We start from the raw sequence: 22,236 nt of genomic DNA on the forward strand, positions 1-22,236 counted from the left end.
TATTTTTTAATGCACCAAGCAATTATTTGATACATACTGTTAAAATGTCTTCATCCATTCAAGCAGTAATCTTTGAATTTAGGTATTCATGCATTCAATCATTTGCACACATGTAAGTCAATTCATCCATCCATTTAAAGCAGGGATTCATTCAAGCATATGTTTATGTGCTCTATCATTAATTCAATCACACATGCATTTGTTTATCCATGCATTCAATAATTCTCTTGTTCAGTAATGAATTCAACTGTGAGATTTTTATCTGTCTCACTGGTGCAGGGACACCCTTTGTCTACGGGTTCACAAAATGAGGATCAACACTGGAGTGGAAACAAAATACAAGTTTATTTCACTCATGAGAGAAGTCCCATCATTCAGACACTGCAAGTGCCAGAGGGAGGGGGCTAACAAGTACAAGTTCAAACAAGGCATTTATACTTTTCGGGGCCTTGTGAAACACATTGAAACCACTTCGCCATGATGAAAGGTAAACTGCTAACTGTTGATAAACCCCTACCCACGTCATTGTTGTAGATAGGCAAGGGAGGTTACAGGCATTGGTGGGCTCATAGATTAGACATCTGCATGCTCAGGCGTTTCGGCAGGGCAGGGGCCCTACTCTGGCACACAAGCATTATCAGCACAACCAGCTTTCAGGGAACACGTGACTTCTGACTTTGCAAAAGTCCTCGCAGAAACACAAAATGGGGGCAGGTAGACAAAATGGAAGAGAAGTAGAGGCTAACTTAATAAAATTAATTTTTTACCGTTTAACACACCCCTTCATTCATGCATTTAATCATTCCTCCAAGCATTTGTTTATTCGTGCCTTAATCGTTCATTCAAATATTGATGCATGCAGCGCCTAACACAGCTTTCTTTTGAGTGCTAAAAAATTCCACTTTTGGAAGATAAGAGGCCTGAGTCACATAAGGTAACATTGCTTGCTCAGGATCACACCTTAGACTAGAGTTGTGAATTCTGTACCATTCGCAACCAAGTCAGATCAAAGTCCAAAGTCAGGGAAAACAGCATGCTTACACCTAAAGGCGTCTGCTCACTGGAGTCTGGGGGACAGAAGAAAGGCAGGAAGAGTAAACCAAGGGTAGGGAGAGGACAAGACTAATGCAGGCAAATAAATAAGGAAAGTTTGCATATGCATCCAAACCTGGCAATGAGGTGGACATGTCTGAATAATGTGGAATAAGAGATGGAGCTGATAACTACCGAACAGCCGTATCATGTCATTCGAGGGGTGGGGGTGTGCGTACGGTTAAGGGAGAGCTGTGCGGGTGGCGCCGCGGAGAATGGGAGGGAAGGAGGGTGGGCGCGGCCAACAGTACAAACAAAGAAGGGGAATGAGGGTGGAATCATAGAAGGGGCAGAACCACAAACAATGGAAGATAAGGAGGGCAGTTGAGTGATCGAGAGGAACACTGCGCACAACCAAAGGGAAGGAGGGCGGGTGCGTGGGAGGTGGCAACACCACAGACAACAGGAGAACGGTGAGTGGGAGGAGCAGGGAGATGGGGTGGAGGAGCACACGAGGGAGCCTGATGAAAAAGACTATAGTAGAATGCGTACACACCAAGAAAAAGTAGCATCTAAAAAAATGAGCAATGGAGGGACACAAATAATACATTCATGTTCCTGGGGAAGGGATAAACACACGTAGAGGAAGGACGCCTACAGCAGTTAACCAATAAAAAGCAAAGAAATGAGTGACAATCAGCCAACCAATGGAGAAGTAACAAGCGGGTTCTAAACCCACTGTAAGATAACGTTACGGCTCAGAGAGACCTAAAACAGAGACATGCGACTAAACGCAAGGATCACGTCCTTTACCATAGCTGGTAAACTCATAGTGACACCAACAAGCACTGAGCAAACCATACTATTGTAATTACTGAATCCATATCTAAGACAGAAAGGCTCCTGTGTCACATCTGGACAGGAGGGTGATGGAGCCACCTGGGGCCGCTAGTGATAAACACAAGTGCAGACTTGCTGAGTAAAAAGAGCTGCTACAATCTCATATTACTGACTTCTGCACAGACAGTGAAGACTTGTTATCTTCTCTTTTTACTTTTCAGCATCAAGTAAATCCTATGTCAGGGGTCTCAAGATAAGGGAGTCTGTCCTACAGACACAGAAGGCGATGGAAGATTAAAAGTCCTTTGACGCATCCACCAGGGACATAGTGACAACTTATTAAGCAACAATGGATGCACTGCTCCGACAGGAGTTTATCAGAGCAAAATTCAAACTAATTGCGCTTTCCATCTCACTGGGAGAATACACTGTGCAACAACCGAAAAGGAAACACTACAAACAGGTAGAAAAAAGGGTGGAGATTGCTAGCACAGTAGCTTAGACATCTTTGCCAAACATCCCGGTGATTGGAAATACGCAGGAGCAATCACCTCACGCACTAGACATCCCTAAAGAGTCTTCATTCTTTTTCACTGGCCTGTCTGACTCTACACATTCAGATACCTCAAACGATGAGGAGCAATTCCTTTTAGATAAAATCTTGCTGAGCTTATCTGCAGACAAAAGGGTGATAACAGGAGATATTTTTACTGAAGAGGATATTGTGAACGGTATTAACAAACAGAAGCACAGGCAAGACCCCAGGTGAGAACAGATTTCCGACAGAGTACTATAAGATCAAAGGTCTCTGGAGTTGTTGTAAACGTTTTCAAGGAGGCCGCGCAAACAGGACACCTGCGTTGGTAACTCAAGAGGGTACTACTAACAGTTCTCCCTGGACCCAGCTAACATCCATTCACTATGCCACGTACAGGTTCATATCACTCCTAAGTACTGATCTCATGATACTCGCAGAACCTCGCCAATAGACCTGGCCAGCTTCTTCCTGCTCTAGTTCCCAGCATGCAGGGCATTTTTATTTAATAAATCATCAGGGGAGACAACTCAAAAAAACAACTCCAACTCTTGTGGCATTATTCGATGACCCTGATAGAAATGTAGCCCTCTCATTTGATGTTGAAAAATCCGTCGACGCTGTGAAGTTGGATACCTTTTTAGAAAACTGGAGAGCAGGACTAGGTTCAGATTTAATTGCAGCAAATGGCTGTAAAATGGATTTCAGGGTACAAGTTGCGTGTAATTATAATACAGAAAAAGAAAAAATCTGGAGATTTGCAGCAATGCATTGTATTACAAGACAAGCGGGTCCCCGATGGCCTCACTTCTGGTAAAAAGGACGTTTTTCTCTGACCAGATTAAATGACAAATTGGTCCAGGATCTAGGCATTACCGATATTAAAGGCAATGACCGTGGAAGTGCTAGGTAACATACCATGTAGATGGGTACAGCGAAATGTGAAATACCTGGGCAGTCTCATAAATAGTCGTCTTAGGTACATGGTCTGACACAAGAGCACCCTAGTACAAAAAATGGCTGTGGTCAACTCTGCAGCTCTCATAGTGAGGAAGAGTCGAAGTCATGAAAATGACAGAGCTGTGACAACAATATTGCCCAACAGCACTCGCCAAATATGGTGTTAAAATATGGCGAGTTACCTCACCCCCTCCAACCCACATTTATTTACCACTTGACACGAAACCTGTTCCAGACACATGCAACTAATATGCAAGACAAAAACTTGCTACAGCTGCTCTCTCTCTCTCTCTCGGAAACGGTCTCTCTCGGAAACGGTCTCTCTCGGAAACGGTCTCTCTCGGAAACGGTCTCTCTCGGAAACGGTCTCTCTCGGAAACGGTCTCTCTCGGAAACGGTCTCTCTCGGAAACGGTCTCTCTCGGAAACGGTCTCTCTCGGAAACGGTCTCTCTCGGAAACGGTCTCTCTCGGAAACGGTCTCTCTCGGAAACGGTCTCTCTCGGAAACTGGCCGATTGTGGAGACAACTCTTTCCCTGCGCCCAGACCCGAGGGATTAGCAAGTATGACATGCCATTTCAAAGTGGGTTGCTTTTTTGTTGGTACTGACTATCACACAACAGAGGTGCTTCTTCAATGCAACCTACACCGGGACTGCTCTACTGGTACTACACCTCCATCATTCTCCCTTCACCACCGACTTCCCCAGGGACTTTCGGAGCGTTTGACACGAGGACGGTGACTGAAGGATAGTACCCACTGATCTTATTGTGAACTGCTATAATAAAATGCTGATATATTGTACAATGTTGCGACATTATTCATACTCGGACACTGTTCAATGTAAAAATGAACTGTGAACAATCAAAGAATTATTTGAACAAAATGCTGTTTTATAGCTATGTACGTACAGGACATACGTCTTACATTGTTTTTTTGTATTAGCTTTTTAACGTTTCACTTCAAGGCATATGCTTACCTGAGGAGCAATTCGCTTCACTATATCTGAGATTTCAACAGCACATTTGCCAGGACGTTTTCTTTTTTCGTTTTCTGAAGAAAAACATTTCAGAGTTAAATATTGCCTTAAAGTTTCTCTTTGAAATAAAAGAAATAGTTGAAACCTCTTTACATGGGTATAATGGAGTTAATCCAACTGTAACTGAACCAGCATTTAAGTAGTTAAGAATTACTAGTACAAGTGACTGAAAGTAGTAACTAGGGTTCTCTCAGTATTTCAGTATGTGGGGCATTCAACAATCATTGATGGCAATAGCAGGTTTGAGTGCATCGTAAGAAGAATTGAATCTCATGTCAATCTGCCTTTTTCAGGACATCTGCCTATGATTGAAAAATAAGTGACCAGCAGGTAGTATCTCATGCCAGGCCATAAGCTGCTGTGAGATTGCCAGCTCACACACAGTCTGTGCAAAATCGGTGACTGGCTGCCAGCCGCCAATAAGAAAATTCCTAATAAAAATTCTATCCAGATTGGTAGAAAGAGTGGTTAATCAACCAGCACATGTTCTTCCAACAAATCTGATTGGCCAAACATTCAACTATTAAGAATAGATCATTGTGGACGGACTAGGCTAGCAAGTACCTCCATTCTTACCCTCAGCAAGGATGTTGTCAATGTCCCATGGGACACGTGGTAGGTTTCCACATCTAGGCTGAGCCAAACCAGTAATACGGAGGGCTTGATCTTCTGTATCAAGCTTACACCCTCCTTTTCCTTCGCCAGCCTGCTGCTCTATAGGCCACTGGACTGCCCTAATAGCTGTATGCCAGCACTATGCAACGCCATTACCCAGCTGTCGTTACATTACACCAATTTCACGGTTCTGGGTGATTTTAATATGCATGCGGAGCGATGTCCCAAACTGCCCTCAGGCATCCCAGCTAATTTTGACCATAGCTGGCCTCAACCTAACTCAGTTGGTTACCTTCTCAACTTATAGCGTGGGCCAGAAGTTGGACTTAATCTTTTCAAGTGGCCACAGTATGAGAATAGAGGCCGCCACACGCTTGCTGTGGACGGATCACTTTCTTGTTACGTTCAGTTTCATTTGCGAGGACAACCGACCAAGGAATTGCAAATCTTCAGAAAAGAGGAGGAACTGGAGGAAAGTCATGAAGGAGGCCATTGTCCCTGCCCTGCAAGCAACCTTGCCCTCCCTGACGGGCAACCCCAGACAGTGAGTGTGGGGTTGCATTGAATACGATTGGCCCCTTTAAAACAGTTACAGCCAATAGATCTAAGCCATCGGCCCCCTGGTTCTCTGTGGAACTCAGAGAAGAGAAAAGCCTCTATAAGAGGCTGGAGTGCAGCTAAACGCCAATAAGGAGGCTCTTAAAAAATTCCGCAAACTGATGCGCATTGAGAATACGAAGAACTCCTCTAAAGAAATCTTTTACCATTCCAGAAGTGATGGAAAGCGCATTTCATCCTTCCCCTGCTCTCTACACAAGCCTTTTGTATTTTTTTTTTTTGGAAAAATTGAAACACTTCACTCCTTGTTCCCACCACAAGCTGGTTTTGATGACAACCAACAACCATCCCCCAACAAATCACTTGTCACTTTTTCAGAATTTTTCCAATATCTGAAAAGGATTAATTTGAGGAACTTTTGAAGTGCAAGTCTGGTTCTCCAGGGGATCCTTGTTTACCTCAATTACTTAGAATGGTGGCTTCCTGCGTAAATCCATTATTTAATCAATTCTGGATTAACTTTTTGAAATCCGGCATATTCCCTGCATTATAGAAAGAGGCGTTTCTGCTGCTACTGCTTAGAAAGCCCAATGCGGATCAGTAAGTGCTTGGCAATTTTAGGCCCATCTCTTTAATATCAGCACATGCGAAAATCCTAGCGAAGGTGGTTCGGTGACAGCTAGCCACTCTGTAGATGCCAAGGGTTTGCTGCATGATATGTAGTCTGGCTTCCGAGCAGGTTGTAGCACGGAAACCACATTACTGGAAGTAACCGAAAAGGTCATAAAGACGTTAGACGGGGGTACGTCCGTCATGGTAGTACTACTAGATCTGTAAGCAGCGTTCGATACAGCAGTTCATCTGACCCTGCTGAAGAGATTAAGTCAATTTGGCACTCAGGGTACGGTTCTATCCGGGCTGCAGTCTTTCTTAGAAGACCGATTTCAACAGGTCTTCCTTCACCCTTTTTCATCTTCATCAAAACCGCTGGTTTGTGGAATGCCACAGGGCTCGTCTCTGAGCCCGTTGCTTTTTAATTTATATTTAGCCCCTTAGGCCACTCTTATTGAATTTTGGGGAGTGAAGGTTGTTTCTTATGTGGATGATACACAACGAAAAGTTTCTTACCTGTCGGTGTAGTTTTGCAGCTTGAAGATCTTTCTGGATTCACTATGCTGTGCATTATTCCGCGATCTTGTGGTTGGGTCCGGATTCGTAGTCTTTCCTTTGTTTTTTTTTTTTTTTTTTTGTAGCCCAGGTGGGCGTCGACGTCCACCATTTGGTGCACCTCCCGTGACGTCGTCATGCTTCCTGCGGAAGTCCCACCTTTGGGGCGCCATCTTCGGGTTCTTTTTTCCCTGTTTTTTCTTTTTTTTTTTTTTTTTTTTAACCCTAGGCGATTGATTAATCCTTTTGTCCATATTTCTGTACGTTTCCACTTCTTTGATCCTATCCATTTCACCCCCTCTTCCTCCAGCCTCATCTTCCTGGCGGAGGTGGGTGGGTTCGCTAGTGAATCCAGAAAGATCTTCAAGCTGCAAAACTACACCGACAGGTAAGAAACTTTTCGTTTTGCAGCGTGAATCTTTCTGGATTCACTATGCTGTGCATAGATTTTGTAGCGGTTTTCCTATTTCTGTGGTGGCTGGGTGGAAGATGATCGCTGGTCGTTGAAAATGTGTTGTAGCACCTTCTGTCCGACCTGTGCTTCCTTATTCATTTGAATGTCCACGCAGTAGTGCTTTGTGAACGTGTGCACAGATGCCCAAGTTGCTGCGAGACAAATGTCTTGGATGGGCGTGTTTGCCAGGAAGGCAACTGTGGCCCCCTTCTTCCTTGTGGAGTGGGCTTGGGCCCCCTCCGTTAGCTCCTGTCCAGCCTGTTTGTGACAGAATTGAATAGTGAGGGCAATCCACCTAGCGATGGTGCCCTTGGTCACTGGTCTACCCATGAAGCTGGTAGCAAAGGACACAAACAGCTGCTTCGACTTCCTGAGTTCCTTGGTTCTTTCAATGTAGTGCATCACCGCTCTTCTGGCGTCGAGGGTGTGCAGGGCCTTCTCTGCGTTTGTAGTCGGGTTCTGGAAGAAACTCGGTATCTGGATAGTCTGGTTCATGTGGAACGCCGACACTACCTTGGGCATGAAGTGGGGGTCCGTCCTGAGGACCACCCTGTCTTTGTGAATTTGAATGTAGGGCTCCTGTAGCGTTAGTGCTTGAAGCTCGCTCACCCTGCGTAGTGAGGTAATGGCCACTAGAAAGGCAGTTTTCATCGTCAACATTTGTAGAGTGGCTTTGTGAATGGGTTCAAACGGCGCCTTCATGAGCTCCGTCAGAACCACGTTTAAATTCCATGCCGGCGGCGGCAACCTTTTCGGGGGTGCCATTCTTTTGGCTCCCTCCATGAATCTCTTCACCACCTGCGAGGTGAAGAAACTTCCACCTTTCTCACCTCTGGTGTAGGCAACGATCGCTGCTAGGTGTACCCTTAGGGAGCTCGAGCAGAGGTTACTCTTTAGAAGGTGTGTGAGGTACCTCAGCACAGTTGAGTCTCTTGTCATCCTGTTTTGCAGTCCCTTTTTCCTGCACCACACCGTGAATCTCTTCCACTTTGCGCTGTAGCACTTTCTTGTAGTAGGTTTCCTTGCCTCCCGTAGCACTCGCATGGTGCTCTGAGGCAACTTTAGGTGTGCGAACTCTAGGTCTTCAGGAGCCATGCTGCCAGGTTGAGGCTCTCTGGCTCTGGGTGCAGGACCTCTCCGTTTTGCATTGAGAGCAGGTCCTTTCTCCTCTCGAACCTGTACGGATTGCCTTGCGCCATTTCTTGAATCTGTGAGAACCATGTCTGCCTCGCCCACTGTGGAGCCACCAGGATCAGAGTCATGTTGCTGGTTCTGCACTTCTCTAGCACTCTGTGCAACAGGGGTATCGGTGGAAAGGCGTAGGCAAATGTCCTCCACCAGCTTATCCATAGGGCATTTCCCCTGGATAGCTGATCTGGTTGCCTGGACGCGAAGCTTCGGCATTTTGCATTGTGGCGTGTTGCAAACAGGTCTATTGTGGGAGTCCCCCATTTCTGGAAGATTTTCTCCGTTTCCTGGCCATTGAGCTCCCACTCGTGCGATGCTGAGGTCTGCCTGCTCAGCCAGTCTGCCTCCACATTGTCCTTCCCTGGCAGGTGAATTGCCAGTAGATCTATCTTGAGAGGTATGGCCCATCTCCAAATCTCCTGAGCTAGGGATGAGAGGGGGAACGACTGTGTCCCCCCTTGTTTGTTGATGTAGAACATCGCCGTGGTGTTGTCTGTCTGTATCAACACTCTCTGGCCGAACAGGTGTTTCTGGAATGCCTTCAGGGCTAGCAGTATCGTTTTCAACTCGAGGTAGTTGATGTGGCGGACCGCGTCCGCTGGAGCCCATAGACCCCTCACCCTGAGGTTGTCCATGTGCGCTCCCCATCCCTTCTGTGATGCGTCCGTGGTAATGGTCACTGTTGGGCTTGGTGGTGTCAGGCTTCTCCCCGTTGTTATGTTGTCTCTGTTCCACCAAGTTATCTCCTCCTGCACTGCGTGCGTAACAACCACTAGATCCTCCCAACTTCCGTTTGCTTGTGACCATTGCTGTTGCAGCCATTCCTGGAATGGTCTCATGTGCAGGCGTACATTCGGCACCAGCTGGATACAGGACGCCATCATTCCCATCATCTTGCTCACCGCCCTCACTGTCAGAGCTCGCCCCTTCTGGTAGAGCTGCGTCTCCTTCAGTAGAGCATCTGTCCTCCTGTCGCTGGGCACTACCGTATTGTGTAGGGAGTTGATCTTTGCCCCCAGGAAAATCTTTACCTGCTCCGGTTCCAGCGACGATTTTCCCCAGTGGATGGAAAACCCCAGATTTGTGAGGGTGTCTGTTACGCGTTTTGCGTGCCTCTCGCACTTCTCGCGTAAGTTTGCCTTGACCAGCCAGTCGTCCAAGTAGGGGTATACGTGTATTCCCTGCTTTCGTAGGTGTGCCGCTACCGCCGACAGGCATTTTGTAAAGACCCTTGGCGCTGATTTTAATCCGAAGGCCAGGGTTGTGAACTGGTAGTGTTCCTGTTCGATGTTGAATCTTAGAAGGCCCTTGTGCCTTCTGTTTATTGGGATGTGAAGGTAGGCATCTTTGAGGTCCACGGTGACCATGAAGTCCCCTTCTCTTATCTGTGGCAGTACCTCCTGCAGTGAAGTCATTTTGAACCTTTGTGTTTTGACGAACTTGTTTAGGTACCGGAGGTCCAGTATGGGTCTGAGGTCTCCGTCTACCTTCGGAACCACGAAGTAGTTTGAGTAGACCCCTTTGTTGCGTTCCCTGAACGGCACTGTCTCTATGGCTCCCTTTTGCAGGAGTTTCCGTGTTTCTTCTCTGAGTATTGCCAGTTCTTGGGCCGATCTCTGTCTTCCCTTCGGCTTTCTGTTTGGAGGTCTTTTCTCCAAGTCTACGCAGTATCCGTACTGCACGATGTTCCGTATCCACTTGTCTGTGGTTATGCGCCGCCACTCCTGAAGGTAGAACCTCTGCCTTCCGCCTACCGGTGACGTATGCTCGTAGGCTCTTGAATCTTCTCTTCCCCCTGATGACACCTTTTTGCGCCTCACCCTTGGGGGCCTGACGAGGGTGGGCGTCTTCTTGCGTGCTGAGTCACTTCGAGGAGGGCTAATCGCCCCCTCTCCTCCTTTGGCCACGTCCGTTCCCTCTCCCTCGAAAGGACTGGCCCCGAGGTTGATATTGCCAGCTTTGCTTCTGCTGACTTTGTCCGTGACCTTCGCCCTGCTGACCTTGTTGGAACGCCTGGTGCGACGTCCCCTGTTGGCTTCCACCCCTACCGTAGGGTCTCCTCGAGGGATTTCCTCGTCTCATTCCCCTCAGCTGCAGGGCCCCCATGGACCTCGCTGTCTCGTTCTCCTTCTTGAGCTGGGTGAGCTTTTCGTCCACCGTTGCTCCGAACAGTGTCTCTCCGTTGAAGGGGGTGCCAAGGATGTTGTTCTGCACTTCCGGTTTGAATCCCGAGATTCTTAGCCATGCATGCCTCCTTTCTGTGACCCCTATGGCCATGAGTCTTGCTGAAGTCTCTGCCCCATCCAACGCCGTCTTTATACAGGAGTTGGCGATGTTCTTGCCTTCATCTACCAGGTGAGAGGCTCTCTGGCGGTATTCTTCGGGGAGGTGCTTTACTAGCTCCCCCATTTCATCCCAGTGTTGGTACTGGTGTCTATTTAGGAGTGCATTTGAATTCGCCATGCGCCAGTGCATTGCGGCGTTCCTCTCAACCTTTCTGCCTGTGAGGTCGATTCTCCTGCTCTCTTTATCTGGAGGTGGGCCCGAGGTTGCTGGCACGTTGGCCCTTCTCCTGGCCGTGGAGGCAATGATGGAGTCTGCGGTGACGCTACCCTTGATGTAAGGTGGGTCCAGGGAGGAGTGTTTATACTTTTTCTCTGTCCTGGGCGTGATCGACCGACAGGTGGCAGGCTCCTTGAAGGCTTCTCTCCCCTGGTTCATCACGCTTTGTAGCATGGGGAGGAACTGGCTCCTAGTCTGGATGGGGAGCAGTGTTTCGACGAGAAAATCTGCTTTCGGCCTCTCCTCGTCGAGTTTGACGCCGAAGGCCATTGCTGCGCTCTTCACCACCATATTGTACACCCCGATGTCGTCGGGTGGCGAAGGCCTCGAGGGGTACGTGTCCACGGCCTCCTCCGGGTTTTCGGTGTCGAGATCTTGCCATTCGACGTCGTTGCCGGTAGATGTCGCCGATTCGAAGAACGATTGTTGGTCTTCTTCCTCGCCTTCTTCCTCATAATAGGGCTCCTCTTCCTCTTCGAGGTCCCTTGTCAGCCCTTCGGCGTCGAACTCATCCTCGACTTCGACGACGTCCGCCGATGAAACCGTTGGAATCTTGAATTCCTTCATCCTGGCGTCGAACTCCTTCTTCCTTTGAAGGATGTTCTCCATTTCGGCCTCGAGCCGCCTCTTCTTTTTCTCCATTTCGGAGATGCTTTCGGCGTCGACCGCGGGTCTTTTCGATGAAACTTGCGTCGACGTCGAACGTTCTTTCTGCGTCGATCGGCCCGTTTCATGGGATGATTTCGACGACCCTTGCCTTTCGGCGTCTTTCTGCGCCAGGGAGTCCTTTTGTAAGGATCCGCTGGGCCTTTTGTCCGAAGTTCCCCCTTTGGACGTCGAAGTTTTCGGCGCCGGGGCTCCCTTCGTGGACCTTGACTCAGTTTTCCTCGAGTCACCCTCGTGTTTTCGAGGTGTTTTTTGATTTGCGCTCGACGATTCTCTTACCTCGTCTTCTTTTTTCTTGTCGGTCTCTACGACCGTGAAGTTTTCGGCTGTCTCGGCGACGTTGTCCTCGTCGTCCGTGTCGAGGCCCAGCGCGTAGAGTGTCGGGGGTTTTCCTTGGCCCTCCATGTTGGCGTTGGCTCTCCTCTGCCTCTCTCTCACCCTGAGTGTCTTCGGCGCGAAGGCTGAGCAGGCGTTGCAGTCGATACTCTGATGATCCACCGGTAGGCAGAGGTTGCAGACCGGATGCAGGTCTTTCTGCGCGAACTTGTGGTGGCAGTTTGGGCAGAACTTGAATGGCGTCTTGTCCATTTCGCTCAGGGTCTCTGAGCGTGCATTCTCCAAGGTTGTCGAAGAAAAAGGCTCGCTGGTCTTCTTTCTTCGCGTTCCTGTCGAAATCTGTTCTTTCCTGATGTCTTCTCTTGATTCTATCGATGAAACTCGCTTTTCTTCCTTCTTCCTCCGAGTGAACTTCTGGAGCTTCCCGATGACGACCCAGACCCAACGGCGGAAAAAAGAATCTGAAGATGGCGCCCCAAAGGTGGGACTTCCGCAGGAAGCACGACGACGTCACGGGAGGTGCACCAAATGGTGGACGTCGACGCCCACCTGGGCTACAAAAAAAAAAAAAAAAAAAAAAAAACAAAGGAAAGACTACGAATCCGGACCCAACCACAAGATCGCGGAATAATGCACAGCATAGTGAATCCAGAAAGATTCACGCTGCAAAACTAGTGTTTTTATTTAAAGAACACTCTGTAGCAGGCTTCCATAACTTCAAAGAGTGCTTAAAAGATATTGCTAAGAGGATGAAGAGCAATTTTCTGAAATTAAATGCAGACAAGACAGAGGTACTCTTTTTCACTCAGGCAACGCCTCCTTCATCCAGTCTCTGGTGGTCTTCGGAGCTGAATCCACCACCAACTGTGGTCGAGTCGGCTAGAAACCTAGGAACAAGGTTTGATACCGATCTTTCCTTTATGGCTCAAATCTGGCAGATTTCCTCATCCTGCTTTGTGAAGTAAAGATCTATCAGAAAGCTATTGCATTTTCTCCTAGAGGAGAGCCGCAAGATCATTGTCCATGCGCTGGTGACCTCGCATTTGGATTATGTCAATAGCTTATACCTGGGGCATTCAACCTATCTGATTCTCAGATTTCAATAATTCAGAATGGGGCAGCGAGTATCATTTGTCGGGTCCCTTTTGGCCATCATATCTCCACCCATCTGAGGCAGCTTCATTGACTCCCTGTGGCTAAGAAGATCAAGTTTAAAGTCCTGACATTGGCCTTCAGAGTCTTAAGGGGCGTAGGGCCACATTATCTCAGAAACAGGCTTAGCTTGTACCATCAGGAGCGAGCCCTGAGATCTAATCATCTGTGACTTCTTCGCATTCTAAGATATTCGAAAGTTTGATGAGCTGGCAGGTCTTCCTCGGTACAGACGGCTAAGCTCTGGAACGTACTGTCCACCTACTTACAGTTGGCTGAGACAGAACAGGGTTCCCGGAGGACTTAAAAACCTGGGGCGTCAGTCAAGCATAGATTAGTTGGTCGGTCTTTTCTTAAGTCTCACTTTCACGCCATGACGCCTCAGTGGAGGTGCACTGTAAAAATGGCTTTGATTGATTGATGTTCTAGGGATCCTGTTAACCCTGATGAAGGCCCAAGAATCTTCTGGGCTATAAAAAAGCTGAAACATGTTGGTTTAAACAGTGAGGGAGACATAAAATCTCAGCTCACCCTATTGTATTCTTTTAATCCAGCCTAGGGTGCCCATAAATATCTTTGGGGTTAACAAAGAGGAATTTTTTATCACTGAATCTTGATGCTGCTTAGATCCAGAAAAAATACATTCTTGTGATCTTCCGCTTGTTGAGGTAGAGCCAACCTTGGTGGCATTATCCAACTAAGGTAGGATGGAATTGCATGTGATGAAGCATGCCACAACAATGTGGGTGAGTTTTCCATCCTTTTTTATAATGCTCTCTGTAAGACTTTGGCACTCTTTTGAACCTCTATAGTACTGTGTCTGCCGCCATACTTGTTGCGTGCATTATTGTTGTTTTGTAAGACATATGGCAGTAGGTTTGTCCTTCTTACTCTCTTGTCGTGACAGAGAATCAATGAAAAGTCACTGAGAGACCCACAACACTGGAGAGGCTAATCTGCAGGTGTATAGATGCAATGTAGTGGATGATGGTCTGAGGCAAACAGCATTTTTGTATGTATATCCCAAACCTTTAGGGTGGTGGATGTAGGCGTGCTAATGAAAGCGTTGAGTGGTCTGTCCTGCTTTGGCTTCCAGAGAAGATCCCAGATGGTGCACCCTGTTATCTGTCTGTCTATATGAAGCCAATGCTTCTCCGAAGCCCGCATCGACCATTCCGTGATTACCCGCAATTGTGCCGGTTAGACCTGCCAGCGCTTTGGCTGTTCCCTCCTCATTTTTTTTTCCTTTTTTTCCCCTTTACCCTCCAATTTTTCTGTGCACTAGTTTTGTTCTTGGTGTTGACGTAGAGGCTCTGGGTGCCCCATTTTCACTGATTGAGGGTGAGGCGCAAGGTGCTTCTCTAAAATGGAGGGAGGGAGAGAGCTCTTACACAAAATGGTGGCCTAAACTGTTACCTCAGAGCCTGGGCCATAGACTGTCATGAGGGGTTCTAGAACCTTCTGGCCCACTCTGGCCAGTCAGGGCCCAGGCTATATATAGAGGTGAGGGGCGGCGGCCATTTTGTAGGAGAAGAGGTAGTCAGGAGTAAGGCATCTGAGTGGGGGAGGTGGGTGCGCTAGAGAAGGAAACTGACAGATCCTAGGGCCTGCTTTTCTTCCTCCTCGGCTGACACTACCCCCTACCTCTTGACCTGACCCTGCCCTCAGCCACTGACCCTGGGATCACCTCAAGCTCTGGAGCTCCCCACCTTGCCAGGACTCCTGAGGAGAACGGGGAAATAGAGTGATTATCTCTGGCTCTCCTGACTTTGCCTGGGACTCTTCTATCCTTTGACGCCACTGGCGTATGGCCTGCCACTTCCTAGCCTGCCTGTCCTGAGCTGGGGCAACACTGAGGGAGAAAGGGGGTGCTTGGCGCGTAAGAAATCGCCACCCCCTAGCCTGCAGATCACCCCCTTAACTTTGGCCACCCCCTCTGAAAGACCCCATAAGGAATCACTCACCGCTGCGGCCCAAGCCCCGTAAGGTCAACCCTCCTGTCACCTGGGGTTTGTGAGGAAGACTGGGACCCCTCCGCTGCCGTCGCAGCTTTTGAAACGCGGCCCTTCATGTGGAGAGAGAGCCGCTGGAGTTCCCCGTAGGCAGCATTAGGCCTGAGGCCCAGAAACTCGGATCACGTGACGGGGTGGACTGCGAGACTCGGCCCCCGCCGATGCACGATTTGCTGACAGGGCCGCGCCCTCGCAGGTCGCGCTGCCAAGGGCGACTGCAGGCGCGAACCCTGGATGAGTGAAGGGAACCGAGAGTCCTCTTGCCAGAAAGAGACCATCGCAAGGGCCCAACTGAGGCCGAAGAACAAGGTAACCCCCCCCCCCCCCCCCCCCCGGGGAGCACACCCCTCCCCCGGGGTGGTTCCCCGTCAGTTCGTTGGCCCCAAATCACCCGAGTGAGCCCTCCACAGGCCGAGTCTACTTGCAAGTGCCCACAAGTGAGGAAACCCCTGGGAAAAGTCTCTCCCCGAGCCAGGCGGCCTTCCATGGTTACAGCGGAAGTAGTAACTCGGCTCCTGGCCCCTGCTCTCTCGAGTGAGGGAAGTAACAACTGCAGAGTAAACGGGAGTATTTTGGGGGCAAAGGCAGAACCAGCCATGTGTAATAAGCCTATGTAAGGCTAGATTTCATGCATCCCGGTATGACCAAATCTGAAGTGTTAATGAGCTAATATGAACAGTTCTACAATTAGTAACTCAATTTCAAGAGCATAGTGATCGCTGTGAACTGTCCTATAATTAATGACCTGATAATCAGAGCATTGTGGTTGTCATGTGTGGCGCTATATTTATTGACTATTTAAAGCGCTACATCAATGCTATGTGCGGCGCTGTATTTATTGATTCTATTTAAAGCGCTATGTCAATGCTATGTGCGGCGCTGTATTTATTGATTCTATTTAAAGCGCTATGTCAATGCTATGTGCGGCGCTATATTTATTGATTCTATTTAAAGCGCTATGTCAATGCTATGTGCGGCGCTATATTTATTGACTATTTAAAGCGCTACATCAATGCTTTGTGCGGCACTATATTTATTGACTCGATTTACAGTGCTAAGTAATTGCTAAGTGCAGCATGATGACTGATTACTTTATTTAAAACGCTAGTGAATTTGCTGTACTGTCAATCTAGTAATGATGAAATGTTTGGACCCTAATGTGTTCTAGACAGACACTGATTGATTTGATTTGTAAGAAAAAAGAAGCAAGATAAAAGAAAGATAAAGCTTTTCTACCTTTTCTAATTACCTGGTGTAGCGTCCTTTTTAAGTGGTGGCACGCTGGAGTGTGAAGTGAGTGTGATGCAAGCACAACAGGTTTCTCGGGCATAGGCCTTTCCACTTGAGCCAAGCTACCCTAGGACGATAGGTCCAACAGTGCCGCTCTGTAATAGGACTGGAAGTCCAGTAACGCTAATCCACCCTCTTATGAGAAGATTATAGGGAAGTCGTGCCCGCTTTCCCTGCCAAATAAATTTGGTAATCATGTGTCGTAACTCCCTATAAAGACCTCCCTCCACCGGAATAGGTAGCCTCTAAATGAGGTACAGCAGGCGTGGGAAAACATTCATCTTGATGGCATTAATCCTGCCCAACCAGGTGATGTATGCCACACTCCATTTGCCCAGATCAGTCTTCAGTTGCCGAAGAAGGGGGGGGGGGTGGGGGGAGAGTTAGCCTTATAGAGATCCCGTATACGAGGGGTGAGATTAACACCTAGATAGGTGATCTCTTTAGTAGTGCAGCAAAAAGGTGACGCCCCTTCTACCCGTCACCACTCTTCTTTTGATATTGTTAGATTCAGTAAGAAGGATTTGGCCAAATTAATCTTAAACCCCGCCACCCTTTCAAACGTCACCAGCTCGCCGTGGATGGCCGGTAGAGAGACAAAAGGATCGGAGACTGGGAGGAGCACGTCCATCGACAACTAGCGAAATCTTATGGTCGCCGGTACCAAAACGTATCCCCTGAATCTCTGGGTTTCATCTGATCCTATGATGCGTCGCAGGTTATCGTGGGTCTGTCGCCCCATAATAAATACAGATTCGTACGGATCTATAAGAACGGGAAGAATTGCATCGAGACAAGTGGCCAGGACTTTGAGTAGATTTTAGCATCTAGGGTCAGGAAAGCAATCGGGCGATAAGAAGAGCAAGCTGCGGGATCCTTACCAGGCTTAGGAATCACTGCCACTATCGCTTCGCCAATGGAGGCAGTGACTCGTTGCGTAGAGGCTATGACATTAAATAGAATAGTTAACAAGCATTGGCATAGCCAATAGGTCTCACGTTTGGGACCTTGTAAGTTTTTGGCCATGGAGCACATTAATAGGGGTGGTACAACATCTACTGATGCTTCACATGCCACTTGGGAAAAAGAGAGTGAGAGCCGCCAATCAAGCCAGGATAGGCTTGTACAGGCCACAAGAGAGTGAAGAAACTGCAAGGGTCGGGTATTATACTATAGAAGGGCGGGTGGAACATGTAGTGCCCTTGTAATAGTAAGAGATACACTAAACCAATCCCTCCGGGAAAACAGAGAAGCTTTCCTCATAATCCACCAGTAGTTCAACAGCTGTTGTAAACAGACAACTGAGTTGTAATTTTTTTTTAAATAGCTTGTGTGCTGATGACTAAAATGGCAATACGGTCATTTATTGTGTAGGGCCTTTTTAGGGGCTTTGAATGTTTCATCCTTGTAGCCAGGGCTTTAAGTGGGGGGGCGGGGTGGGGAGTCACTGATAGGGGCGTGTCTGATTAACTTAATGGTGTGGCTTAAAAGTACTTAAGCTAAAAAACTGTGCTTAGTTAGAATTGTGTGGCACCTGACTGGTCATTGCATACAGATATAACAGAGAAAGACTTCATGGTACACATAGGAATCCTATATAATAGAAACGGGAACATCAAAAGAATTCTTCTATCCCCACTGCAATTACCAACATGTTTCTGCCAGTTTTTTATGCGCCAAACAAGGTCGCTCTGTCATTCGTCAGTGGGGATAGAAGGGTCGTTACCTTCCCTGGTTACCCCATATTGATAATTTTAACCCTGCCAGAGGTTGACACAGAATAAATAGGTACGGGTTAACCTCTAGGTAGTTTTAGAAGTATATCTGCACCTCTCTTGGTCCCCCCTTTTTTCTAGGAGAAAACTTATTTTCCTCTATAATTTGAGTGACACTTTTTGTGTTTTTGTCTTTCTCTGTTACACTCTACCTTCACCACTGCTCTTCATCCTCTATCTTTGGAAAAAATCGCGCTCCACCCAGTGTGTTGGTCTGCACCTGGGTGTATGATGCGGCCCAATGATGAAGCATGACACTACCAAGTGTGTGAGGGCAGTATTAAGAATTCTTTTGATTTTCCCGTTTCTATTATATAGGATTTCTATGTGTGCCATGAAGTCTTTCTCTGTTGTGTGAGATTTACATATTGCTAAGGGAGTCAGAGAAGACTCAATCCCTTGTCTCTTCTTTGTTGTGATAGATATATATATATATATCTATATATAATACAACAAGTAACATTACACCTACACCATGACTGGACTATTGGCTTAGTCAATTGCTGTTAGTTGCATAGGATAAAAAAAAGCAACTCTGGCTTTGTTGTATATAGAAAATTGAAAATGCTTCAATTCTCAAATGATAAGAACGTAAAAGAACTACCACCAGTGTATTTGAAGTTTCATCAAAGGCAATGCAGAGTTAAGATTTTTTTTCCACGGAGGGTGAGTGGAGAGGGGCAGAGAAGCACATGATGCTTTAAAGTAACACAGCCCGTGACGAAGGAAAGCATAGAAGGGAGGCCACTGCAAAAACACGCAATATACTCAGGCAAATCAGGTAAACGTAGGTAATTTAATTGGTACGCACGTAAAGCGCTCTGATCCCATTAGGTCGGGTTGAGGTAGCACTATATATAAATTAGTGCAAAAATAAGTGTCGCCTTAAACAAGTTTATCTTTAATACCTGAAAGCAAGGATTGGGGGGGGGGGGGGCAGCAAACTGGGGCTGCTGGGGTCCTGTGGAGGTCGGGTCCTGTGGAGGTCAGGGCCCCATATGCCCAGTATTGCCAGACTGGGCTGTAACTCCCGGGGCACCCCGGTGGCTTCCTCTAGAGAACCCTGTACCTTCTCCCAGAAGGCTCGCAGGCGGTGCCAACTCCATCAATGTCACACAACAGAAAACGAAAGGTCAAGGCACTAGAAGCCTGCACCAGTCAGAATAGTGTGTGATAGTAAGTACAGAAATATGGTGCAAAGAGCCGTGAACGTGACCTTCCTACGTTCCCACTAATTAGGAAACCCAAAAACACAGAAACCAAGCTGGCTCAGCACACATTTATGGTCATGCGTAATCGTTTGAAGGAATTCTGTATCTAAGATTCAAAAAGAGGTCATGCTGACCTCTTTTTGAATCCAGACTTTAGTTTGCGGCATCAAGACACACTTTCCACATTTATGTATTTCAGTACCCTTGATACAGAGTAGTTGTGTGTCCTGTTTTCAAAACACCAAGATTTTCTTCATACAAGTATTTTACTTTATCACAATAACCTTGGTGTGAAATGTCCATGTGGGATACTTAAACACACAACAGCCTTGAAGAAGTCCCGTTGGGACGAAACGCGCCGCGTCGGCTATGAATTCAGTGCTGTGTTTTTAGGTCTCGCTGAGCCAGCGCAAGCGCTGCTCTGCGAGACATTTATTATCGGGGTTTTCGATGTGCTGCCACAGGCTTTTGGTGGCCTAGCGCTTGCGTTCACGCGAGAGTGCACGCACGCAACTCCCATCTGCCTCCCTTCCAGCGATCACTTTTTCGCGTGCGCATCACTAGCGCGTTTTTTTCATTCCTACAAGCTTCCCGAGTCGTGCGGCCAATGCTTGTTAGCATTTGCATTGAGGCTGACTGAGAATGCATCACAAAGCAATCTGATTTGCTGCTGCCGCTGCACCAGTGGGAAGCCGCAGGGGTAATTTGGATCTTTTCGGTTGAGCACGTAATATGAATCTTTGTTGCTTGTGAGCGGAGGAGGAGGTCGGTGCTGGCTCTCCCTGTAATTACTGAACAACAACGATTGTAATGCCAAACGCTGCCTGCACCTCAGTGATGCAAGCAGATCAAGATTTGCCCATATTGATTATATATTTGACGATATAAATGCCAAGCAGCATTTGACAGACACAAAACTGCCTTTGTTCTTCCTGTGTATGCCTGTGTGGTTCCTGGCCTCTAACGCTTAAATCCCGCCTGCCTCACCAGATTCCTCCCCGCTCCCCTTAGCTCGCCCCTCACGTTCTCAGCCCCTCTCTTCTGTCAGCTGTTGCCGCTCCCCCAGCTTTTAGCTTTTCCTCTGCCATATCCTCGCTCTCATAGCAGGTTCTACCAGTGCTGACAATCGACTAACGGGATTGAACATTTTTAAAACAGTGTCCCAGAGATATCGTCAACAAGGACAAACATGACAGTACAGTTTGGTGTGGTTTTATTATTTGGTCACAAACAACCTGCATTTTAGGTTATTTTGCGGGTTAAGGCACGTGGGACATAAAAGTAAAACAACTGTGGTGGTTAATGCATTTCCTGGAGAAATGTATATGCAGTCTAGTCACAGCTTTGATTCATTATAAAACAGGTCTGATGGTTAATGTACCTTCTGCAAAGTACACCAAAGTATAGCGTGCAGGTTACGATTTTGTGTTTTATGTATACAGCTCAGTGGGTTAGTGCTTTTGCTGCAGAGATTCTTCTGTATCTGCTGGTAACAAGTTATAATCCGTGCACTAACAGTTTAATAAATTATGAACTGGCATTAGAAACTGCAAGCCAGAAGAGTAGAACCTTCCTGTTTTTTCTCAATCTTTTGTTAGTCGAAGGTTGCTAAGAAGGGTTCCTCTAGGTAATAATCCAGATTTATTTACATTATTGTGTAATTACTCAGACAGATATATCTGACCCTTTTTCAGGGCATACATATCTCATACACAGAGCTTGGAAAACTCAAAAACCTCTCACCAAATCATAGTTTAGGTCACGCACTGGTGAAGTGATAAGCTAAAAGATTCCATGTTCTTGATGACATAGGCATCATGTGTTTGGCTTCAGGGAGCACCCAGTCAGGACATGAGACACGCAAAAGGAGTGATGATGACACTTTATGAGAGGTATTTGTGTCGGCTCCAGCTGGAACTGAATGTGAGAGAGCTACCTCACCTCCTGCAGGTTGCCACTCTGAAAGAAATGCAGACGAAGTGCTGGTCCCCCTGAACATTTCCGGAGGTCGGCCAACTGTATTGGGATAAAGTGCACACATTTCACTGAGAACGGACTGGAACCAGCTCAACAGTAACTGCCGGAAGTAGGATGCGTATGGGTCTACCAAATTACAGCACTGGGTACCACCTCTCTTTCTCCTCCCTTCTTAGCAATTCGGGAGATCCTTGGGTTCCCTCAGCTCACCTTCTCTTCCAGTTGAAGCTTTAATTCGCCAACTGTATCCCTCCTTCTCTCAGCACTGTCTACACTTCCTGCCTCCTCCTTGTACACCCAACTGCTTCATGCTTTGTCCTTGCCGGTCCCTGCTCAATGGTTCCTGCTCTTCTACTCTACCTACCTCAGATCCTGGTTTCCCACGTCTTTCCCTCGGTCTAGTCTCCTCTGCATTTGTGGCAGAATCACAAAAACAAATGTGTATCAGCAGTATTTTTTGAATTGTGTGGATAGATTTCTGTTGGAAGTACTTAAAACGTCAGCATTAACATTTGCTGCCAGTATTTGAATTTGGCATTCACTCACCCTTTTTATAATATACATGACACTGCTCGCCAAACGCGCCCATCAGCCTATGCCAGGAGCCAGTTCCATTTTAAATATCATGAATTCCATACGAAGGGCTGAGATGGCTTTGTGTGTAATCTAAAGTTGATCAAACGTGGGGTCATATCTACAACCTTATTTTCACCAAAAAAAAGAAAAAAAAAAAATTATTTCAGGAAATATGTTTTTTTTTTTTTTAATTCCCCCATTTGTTTTCTGAGATGGAGGTGACCAGCCCATTTCCCTACAAACCTATTTTATCCTAACCCTTACTTTTTCCTCCCTGATTACTCTTTACTTA

The 22,236-nt window shown here is 47.2% G+C and overlaps 1 protein-coding gene across 3 annotated transcripts in view; it reads right to left on the minus strand.

The window, feature by feature from the left end:
• ETAA1 (ETAA1 activator of ATR kinase) overlaps positions 1–22,236 on the minus strand; it is an 83,777-nt gene that overhangs the window by 26,482 nt on the left and 35,059 nt on the right. For all 3 annotated transcript variants that reach the window (XM_085612511.1, XM_085612513.1, XM_085612512.1), the window contains exon 3: positions 4,346–4,419. In XM_085612511.1, the coding sequence (XP_085468637.1) occupies positions 4,346–4,419 (74 nt within the window). The remainder of the gene's footprint in view (positions 1–4,345; positions 4,420–22,236) is intronic.

The sequence above is a fragment of the Triturus cristatus genome, chromosome 6, assembly GCF_964204655.1.
Source record: "Triturus cristatus chromosome 6, aTriCri1.1, whole genome shotgun sequence".
In the NCBI taxonomy this organism is placed as follows: Eukaryota; Metazoa; Chordata; class Amphibia; order Caudata; family Salamandridae; genus Triturus; species Triturus cristatus.